Source organism: Arachis duranensis, chromosome 4, assembly GCF_000817695.3.
Source record: "Arachis duranensis cultivar V14167 chromosome 4, aradu.V14167.gnm2.J7QH, whole genome shotgun sequence".
Taxonomy (NCBI): domain Eukaryota; kingdom Viridiplantae; phylum Streptophyta; class Magnoliopsida; order Fabales; family Fabaceae; genus Arachis; species Arachis duranensis.
The window spans coordinates 31375929-31385527 of record NC_029775.3 but is presented as its reverse complement, the minus strand read 5'-3'; the positions used below and the strand labels follow the sequence as shown (position 1 = coordinate 31385527).

The 9599-nt window shown below is 32.6% G+C and overlaps 2 protein-coding genes across 2 annotated transcripts; one reads left to right on the top strand and one right to left on the bottom strand.

Annotated features, from left to right (window-relative positions):
* The first annotated feature begins 349 nt into the window (after positions 1-349).
* LOC107483985 (polygalacturonase-like) lies at positions 350-2213 on the top strand. Its single transcript, XM_016104595.3, has 4 exons — positions 350-808; positions 1126-1415; positions 1487-1715; positions 1791-2213. Exons 1-4 carry the CDS (start codon positions 353-355, stop codon positions 2010-2012), a joined length of 1197 nt encoding a protein of 398 aa, XP_015960081.2. The 5' UTR covers positions 350-352; the 3' UTR covers positions 2013-2213.
* Positions 2214-6114: 3901 nt separating this feature from the next.
* Positions 6115-8697, bottom strand: LOC110280454 (uncharacterized). The gene is made up of 4 exons (XM_052260498.1): positions 8488-8697; positions 8197-8391; positions 6844-6936; positions 6115-6507 (listed from the first exon to the last, which is right to left on the bottom strand). The coding sequence occupies exons 1-4, from the start codon at positions 8695-8697 to the stop codon at positions 6115-6117; spliced, it is 891 nt and encodes a 296-aa protein (XP_052116458.1).
* Between the last annotated feature and the right edge of the window lie 902 nt (positions 8698-9599).

The following is a 9599-nucleotide window of genomic DNA, read 5'->3' as shown; positions in this document are numbered from 1 at the left end:
TATTTTGAAGTGGGAAATCAGAAATGTAATGGAAAAGATAATTAAGCAGCGCAAGAAAGGGGAAGGTGAATTTGACAAAGACAGACTTATTGATTATTGAGGATTCTCTCTGGCCAATCCAAAACCAAAGTTCTGCCGCAGCCTTTTCCTCTGACTTGATATATATTCTTTCCTTAATTAATTAATTTCTACCTTATATCATGGATTTATTTATTTAATATTTGATGGAACTTCCAATTATATATTTGAATAATTTGATTATTGTTCACAAGAAACAGATCCTTAGCTCTGCCTCTGATCTATAAATACTCACAAACTCCTCCATCTTTCACCACTCCACATACAAAGAACAATGGAGCCAACACGAAAAGCTACTCCCGTTATAATTCCTCTGCTTGTTATTGTGATCCTATTTTATTGTATGCCGAATGCTGCAGCAGCCACATTCAATGTGCTTGACTTTGGAGCCAAGGCGGACGGTCGCACTGACTCCAGCAAGGCTTTTACCAGTGCTTGGGCCCAGGCCTGTGCCTCGGCCCAGCCCGCTTCCATACTCGTGCCAAAGGGGCGCTTCTTGGTTGGAAGCACCACCTTTAGTGGCCAATGTGCCAACAAGGCAATCTCATTTGAGATCCAGGGCACCTTGGTGGCACCCTCAGACTACAATATCCTAGCAAACAAAGGGACTTGGCTGCTGTTTGAGCACGTCGACGGCGTTTCCATTCGTAGCGGCGTGCTTGATGGCCAAGGCACTATCCTCTGGGATTGCAAGAACTCCAACGACGGTAGCTGCCCATCTGGAGCTACGGTATGATAATGTTAATTAATTTATTGCATTTAATTTAATTTACAGCCTGAATTATTATCATATCGGTATATCTCATTGTTTTCCTTATAAGTGGCAAAAAGAAAATTAAGTAAGAATATTACAAATTAATAGTCTTTTAAATTTTCAGTATGTTGGATAAATTATTATTGGAGTTGACTCTCATAAAGCACGGGAATTTTTTTCTATATGCACACATATTAATTAATTGCTAATATAAAGTAAACAAGCTAGCTAATTCCATTCCACAATCAGGATGATTTGAAATGACTCATGAATTTGGTTTGTATTTATTTCAGACACTGGAATTCACCAACTCCAAAAACATTGTCATTAGTGGATTGACCTCAATGAACAGCCAAATGTTCCACATAGTCATCAATGCATGCCAGAACGTCAAAGCACAAGGCATCACCATCACCGCCGACGGAAACAGCCCTAACACCGACGGCATTCACGTCCAAGGCTCCTCCGACGTCACCATCCTCACCTCCAAAATCCGCACCGGCGATGACTGCATCTCCATCGGGCCCGGCACCACAAACTTGTGGATCGAAAACATAGCATGCGGTCCAGGCCATGGAATAAGGTCATTTTTGTCATTTGCTCAAAAGTTACATATCAGAAATTTGTTTCCTTATGGATGGTTGAAATTTGCAGCATTGGGAGCTTGGGAAAGGATGAGAACGAGGCTGGCGTACAAAATGTGACGGTTAAAACGGTTACGCTGAGTGGGACCCAAAATGGTGTTAGAATCAAGACTTGGGGCAGACCCAGCAACAGTTTCGTCAGAGACGTGATTTTCCAAGACGCCACCATAGTGAATGCCCAAAACCCAATTGTCATTGACCAGAATTACTGCCCGAACAACGAGGGCTGCCCCGGTCAGGTTAGTGCTCTAATTCCGCCAATCGCCACTCTTTCTTTTTTATATCCATTCTCCAAATAAAATTGTTTTTGGTAGGCCTCAGGAGTAAAAATCAGTGACATAACGTACAAAAACATTCATGGAACATCAGCAACAGAGGTAGCTGTGAAGTTTGATTGTAGCTCAAAGAACCCATGCAGTGGCATCAAGTTGGAGGATTTGAAGCTCACTTACAAGAACCAAGCTGCTCAAGCTTCTTGTGTCCATGCATCTGGAGATGCATTGGGTTTAGAACAACCACAGAGCTGCTTATCATAAACTGCTTCAAATCGATCATAATGCACTACAAAAATTAGAGCCATGCAGTGCATTATTACAATATTTTTTTACTTTTAATTTTCTTTTTATGGTTTGAGCCTGTGGCGTTTTACTGCACCCCAGTTGTAGTGTAGCCTGGCCTTACGAATTACTGGTAAAAAATTAAAGTTACATACAAAATTTATGTGTATTCCTATTATTTCTAAGGGCGTATCCCACTTATATGACAACTTGATTTGGGTGGCTTTAATTATCCGGTTTTGATTTCTTGTTATTACCATCTAGAATGCATAACTTGTTAATTTGATTTGATAGATTTAGTCATTTATGAAGGCCAAATAAAAATGTAATTATGATTGATTATATTAGCAAATTAATATTGATCACACTGCTTCTAGTGATTTCAATCTTCTTAATGTTTCTAATACAAAATTAAAAGTATCCAATCGAGGTCAAACTTTTTTCTTAATAAAATAAAAAGGTCATTTTAAAAGTAATCCTAGTAACTATGTTGAATCAGTAAAATACAAAAGAGTGGAGATATAGTTTCTACGTGAGTTGAGGAAGTAACAGATAAATTATTCATGATTGTCGCATCTACTACCAATTTTGATTTAATCATGTTATTTGAGCCAATTTTAGATATTATATTGATTATAACTCAAAAACATTTTACTGTATACTTTTTTAAAATTTCTAAAATAATAAAAATTTATTGAAAACTAATTATCTAACTTAAAATATTTGACTACCGATTTCAGTGTAGTTTACTGAATACCGATCGAGAATTTACTCATACGGATAATAATGAGGACAATTAGGGCTGGACCAGCTTATGAGCTAGTTCGAATTCGACTCGTTAATAGTCGATAAGCTAAGCTCGTGAGCTAGTGAGCCAAGCTTGAGCTTGGAATTGAGCTCATAAATTAAATGAGTCGAGCTTAAGCTTGGATAAGTTCGGCTCATTAGCTTGTGAGCTGATTCGAGTATATATATATATATATGATCTTATTTATTTAAAATTTTATATTTATTTTTTACATATAATTTTGATGTAGGACATAAATAAAAAATTTATAATTTATTGATAGATAACAATATATAAAATTGATCTTTTTAAATATTTTTTAAAATATATAAGTTATAATTTATTGATATAGAATTATAGATTATGTATTTATGTTTCTATTATTTGAGCCAACTCGTGAGCTCGAGTCAGCTCGTGAGCTTTCGGTGAGTCGAGCATGAGCTTAAAAAATAAACTTGATTATTAATAAGTCGAGTCGTGAGCCAAGCTTAATTTTTGTGAGTCGAGCTTGAGCTTGATCTAGCTTAGCTCAGCTCGATTCACTTCCAGCACTAAGGACAATCAATCAAGACGATAACAACAACAATAATAATAATATACGAAAGCATTGATGAATATATAAAAATTAGGAGTACTAATTAATTAGGAGTACTAATTTATAAATAAAAATTGAGTTTTTTTGTAAATATATAAAATTAAAAGGGACATACATTTTATTGATTTTAGAAAAACTTTTGACTAATCAAGATTGTCGAATTAATCTAATGTGCATAATGTCTTATGCGGTTATGCCCTTTTTTTTGGGTCAAATTAATTGTTAGAGCGTGACACTGGATAACTAGTGCAGGAGTAACAAATATTCTCATAATTAATATTCAATAATGTGTTTGAGAAACAATAAAAAAATTAATTTAAATAATTTAAATTATCTTATTTAATATTTATTAATTATCGCTAAAATAATTATATAATTTTAGATATAATATTATATTATATAAAATAACTAGCATTATTCTTTATATATTTGCATGTGTATATAATGAATTGCAATGCATTATTCTTTATATATCTTTTGGATGTGTGTATAATTAATTGCAATAATTTATGCTTCAAATTCTTCTTTTCTTTATTATTTTGATGACGAGCGCACCTATTAGAGTCTCAAATAACTAAAGAAATAATAATATAGACAAAAAAAAAATATTGAAGATATATATAATCATAAAAACTTCGTCCATATTAAGTGAATATTAAAATTAATTATTAAAATAAAATATATATTAAAAATAAATTAAATTAAATATATATTTATGTATAAATATGTGATAACTGATTTTAATAACTGATTTTGATATGTATATAATATCTTTGTGAAAACGAACGTCAACTAATTTTGGATTTTGGTGAATAATATATCAATTATATATTAGAGAGATAATAATTCAAAACTACTTGATTTAACTTATTATTTATAATTATATGTATATAAAATTATTCTATCAATAATTAAGAAATACAAAATAAAAAAATATAATATACATACTAAAAATTAATCACCAAATTAGCTATTATGTATTTATATATAAATATATGTATATTTTAACTTTTTTTTAATATGTCTTTTATATTTTAACATATATTTTATATTAATTATTGATTTTACATTAGTAATTAATTTTTGTGTATATTTAATATGGTTAATTAAAAATACAAAATACATAAAATAATTTTAAACTACTTTAAATTGATTTTCCATTTTTACTAAATATTATTAATAATATATATCACTCAATTGTAAGCGTGATTACAAAATTTTACATGAAGGGTAGTTAACAGGGCACATGCAGCTTAATGAGCTTATTGCGTTGGTTGCAATGAGAAGAGATCTACCATGTGCTAACCATGCATTTTCAATCCACTAATAAGAGGTCAATTACGTAACCAAGAGTAGGCCTGCCTTGCCAACAAGGACAGATTCAGTTGAATAAAACGTAACAGTAGTTATTAGTTATTAACTTCCTACCAAGTCTCCTATGTATTAATTTATGTTTAGAATAATCCTACACATTTAAATTTTTTTATGCATTAAATTTAACTAAATTAAATAATAAAATTTAAAATAATATTAAATATAATTAATTTTTATTATATTAAACTAATTTAATAAGACTTAATTAAAAAAAGATTTAGATGGATAATATTATTATGATGTTTACAGCGCGAAAGCAACATATCATATTACTATGTAGTCTATAATCTATGTACGTACATATATTAATTAGATATGGTTGCATCTAAATTGACCCTAAGGTACGTAACATACATGTGCTTTCGGCGGTTATGAAATTAAAATTATTCTTTGAGATCTGAATGAAAATACAATAATTATTAATTTAATATATATTTAAATTATTTAGTTAATAAAATAAAAATAATGCACATTAGTTATTAAAAAATATTAATACTAAAATAATATTTACCAGAAAGTATATATTCGAATAAGATTACGTTATATATACATTAAAATCAGCTACTAAAATTAATTATCTATATAAAATATATAGTGAAATATAAATATATGTTGAAAATAAATTAAATGATACATATATGGTTTAAGAGCCGAATTGCGGCGATTTTGAACCACCGCTAAACAGATTGCCAGCGGAACAACAATCGCAGTGCATAAGGGCGCGGGAGTTACATTTTGCGGCGGTTACCAGCAACCGCTGGCATAACCGCCGCAAATCAGCAGTTTTACAGCGAGAGCCTTAGTTGCGGTTTATAACCGCCGCAGTTTTAAGGATCGTATTTAATGAAATTGATTTGCGGTGGTTTTGAAACCGGCGCTATTTTGAGGTTTCGTTTTTTACATATTTTATTCGCGGCGGGTTAAAACCGCCGCTATTTCGCCTTTTTTTTGAGTAATTTTATAAACCTGGCCTTTTTTTTTTAAACTAATTTTAATTTAAAGGCTTTTTTTTCTAAACTAATTTTAATTTAAAGGCTCTTAACGTAGCTTAATTTTTGTTATTTTTATATTTATATATTTTTTTTCATCTTTTTTAATTAATTAAAGAATATTAAACTTTTTTTATTTATAAAATGCTGCACTATGAAAAAAAAACTCATTAATATTTAACTACAAAGCAATCTAACATGTCTATTTTAATAATGCCAATAACGTATTTCAGTAGTCATTCAAAAAGGTAAAGTACTTGGCTAATACTTAATGCCCCATATTTAACATAAACAAAACATGTACTGAAAATCTAAGTATCACATAAATCCTAATATCTATGTCCCTCCATGTCTGTCCAAAGAATTTATCCGTGCAGCGATGTCTGGAGGCGGCTCCCCACATTGCTGTTTGACCAGATAACTCAGCACACTCTCTATTTCCTGCCTCTTATTCTTCTCTGCTGCTAATTCATCCTCCATTGCTTTCCTCTTCAATTTTTCGGTCGTCACCTCCGCTTGTAGTTCACACAGCATCCTTTGGGTCTCTTCTACTTGAGCTCTATCCACCAACGGCTGCAAACTCGGACGGAATAGTTGACTTGGTGTCGGCCCGTGTCCCATCCCACGCACTCTACCCGGATGCTCTTTGCCCAGAGCTTGGGCAAGGGAATCATTCTCTGACAATATTCTTGTAGATTCATCCAATTGCTCAATCTCATAAATTTTTTCCTGCAGGCATAAACATAATTACACAATCACACCAGGCTAATAGCATACTCAAGACATTATCATTGCTAAACCCAACATGTTGCAACATATATGACTAAGTGTACTTACACCAATCCTCCGAGCTTCTTCATGTATATAGCTGCCATCAGATCTTTTGTGATTTAGGATCCATACTTCTCCCCTACCAACAGTCCTCCCTTGTAGTTGTGACTGTGAAAATAAAATTTATCCCATGAATTTCACTTCTACAAATTTTTTCAATACTTCTAACATTGTTTACTCTATGAATAAATCAACACTAAAAGCCACTTATTCTCCATTACAAGTTTATATTACCTTTTCTTCCCTAGCCCTTGCCAAGCTTTTAGATCCGCCAGTGTGCGTGTAAAGTTGCTTCTTTCGATTCAGCGCGTTTTGTTTGCACTTCGCCTATTAAAAATCAACAGTAAGCTTGGCATGCAATGAAGTACTAAAACTTGCTAAGTATAGTATACATATATCCTACGTTGCAAGAGACTCAAAAAAATAGGGCATTAAGTATACTAGTATGGAATTTGAATAAACTGTACGTAATCTAAATTTAAGTATTGCTTTAACAAAAAGAATAGTTATACGGATGCAGTCCCTATTTACATATAAGAAGTTAACAATATTATTTTATTTCTAATATGCAAATGCCACCCATAACTCATACCACAACTAACGGAAAAAACATTTAGCAGCCCCTGTGAGATAGTCCAATAACAATCATATAGCATAAATTATAATAATAGGGGTACTCAAATTAAATTAATTGTCTTATATGATAACCTACACAAAATAAGGTTCTAATAAGGAAGAATGGTGTCTCAGCATCATGCATGTATATATTATGATCTTAGTGAAATAGCCTGTGCTGGGAATTGATATATTAAAGTGAATTAATCATGTATATTAATTAACATGGTTCAAATTCAGCCCAATCGGAATAACAACTATTTATTTATACCAAATCATATCAACCAAACAAAAGGATTACATTTTTTGAACTCAAGGAAATTCATTTTTTAAAAAAGTATAGCTTGAATTCAATGAAGTACTAAAACTTCCTAAGTATAGTATACATATATTCTACGAAGCAAGAGACTCAAAATAATGGGGCATTAAGTATATTAGTGTGGAATTTGAATAAACTGTACGTAATCTAAATTTAAGTATTGCTTTAACAAAAAGAATAGTTATACGGATGCAGTCCCTATTTACATATAAGAAGTTAACAATATTATTTTATTTCTAATATGCAAATGTCACCCATAACTCATACCACAACTAACGGAAAAAATATTTAGCAGCCCCTGTGAGATAGTCCAATAACAATCATATAGCATAAATTATAATAATAGGGGTACTCAAATTAAATTAATTGTCTTATATGGTAACCTACACAAAATAAAGTTCTAATAAGGAAGAATGGTGTCTCAGCATCATGCATATATATATTATGATCTTAGTCAAACAGCCTGTGCTGGAAATTGATATATTAAAGTGAATTAATCATGTATATTAATCAACATGGTTCAAATTCAGTCCAATCAGAATAACAACTATTTATTTATACCAAATCATATCAACCAAACAAAAGGATTACATTTTTTGAACTCAAGGAAATTCATTTTTTAAAAAAGTATATGTATTAAATGAATGAGGTACCTTTGTTGCAGGATCATTACGATACTCAATGAACCACTTCCAATGCTCTCTAGGAATTCCCTTCGGGCGCTGCTCAAGATTCTGCTCAAGTGTCCTTGTTGGTTTGTAATGCGAGTCAAACAGCCTCCCCCTTGTGTTCTTCCAAGACTTCCCCATTTGTTTCAAAAATGATTTCTTGATTAAACCACTTCTATCCTGGAAGTGGAACATCTCATGCGACGACAATGTCCAACTATAAGTAATTGCAAGTTGAAGGATTTGATATGATTAAACAATGCCAAAAGTCATTACCTTTATACAATCGTCATAAACCCTGTCTTTGCCCCGCACCTTTGCCCAACTCTTTTCACATATAGGAAATTTGCTGTAATCAGAACCCAGCGCTCCTAGAATGCCACTCAACAGGCCAGCTCCATCTCCGACTACCTGCAGTTCCTCGTTGAACCTCAGGATGATCTTGCTACCATTAAGAGACCGCTCCATAGCCTCTCTCACACTCATTTTAGCTTGCTTGATTATTCCTTCAGAATCTAACAATAAAGAAGAAAAAATGTAATTTATGTGCTCAATGTGCACCACATGTAAGGAGCATAACAAAATCATAAGCTGATCAATTAAAAAGATTTAAAGTTCAACACTTGTTACCAATGAGATCAACATCCCAAAACTCAGTAGTCTTTCATCGTTTGCGCTTTGCAGCATCAGAAGTAGCAAACATCCTGTCAATGTGTTCCTCAAACGAGTCTACCTCGTTCGCCTCCGGGTCAATGTCTTCATTGCACGGTTTCGTCACTCGTGAATCGTTAGCGGCCTGTGGCTCAGGTCTTGGTTCACTCCTGGGCGGATGAAAGGGTTGCAGAATAGCCGCTGCGGAGACACCAGAATTACTGGGGGGCGGAGGGATGAGCCAGTCATCGTCATTGGATGGTGAAGACACAGGAGGTGTAGCTGGAGGCTGCTGACACGGTGGCTCCACTCTTGTGCCTTTCTTGAAGCGAGCTTTCCTTGGCATCTTATAATCCTAGTAAAAACACATGTATCATGCCAAAAAAAAAATTAATTCCTCATGGAATAATAGAATAATTAACCAACAAATAGCATTACTCACATTTTAATTATGTAACAATATATTAAAAACCAATCTATATATGTACATATAGTGATTATATAAATAGAATCTATTTTTCCTATGACTGAACTACTAATTCAAACATGAATGAGCTAAATGCTAATGTATATAATAATCACCAGCATAATGTGGTCAACCATTTAGTGTAGCATCTTTTCCAACTACATGTAAATTAGAAGAATCTAATGAACTTTCATAGGGAAAGCTTTTAATGGACCAGGACACTAATAAAGCCATAGGATTTTCTATACAGAAATGATACCTTATATACAGA

Coding starts and splice junctions, on each gene's coding strand:
- LOC107483985 (XM_016104595.3), top strand. CDS start 353: ATGGAGCCAACACGAAAAGCTACTCCCGTTATAATTCCTCTGCTTGTT. Junction 809..1,125: donor GCTGCCCATCTGGAGCTACG/GTATGATAATGT, acceptor TATTTATTTCAG/ACACTGGAATTCACCAACTC. Junction 1,716..1,790: donor ACGAGGGCTGCCCCGGTCAG/GTTAGTGCTCTA, acceptor TGTTTTTGGTAG/GCCTCAGGAGTAAAAATCAG.
- LOC110280454 (XM_052260498.1), bottom strand. CDS start 8,697: ATGAGTGTGAGAGAGGCTATGGAGCGGTCTCTTAATGGTAGCAAGATC. Junction 8,392..8,487: donor TTTATGACGATTGTATAAAG/GTAATGACTTTT, acceptor TTCCACTTCCAG/GATAGAAGTGGTTTAATCAA. Junction 6,937..8,196: donor GTAATGATCCTGCAACAAAG/GTACCTCATTCA, acceptor GATTTTTAATAG/GCGAAGTGCAAACAAAACGC.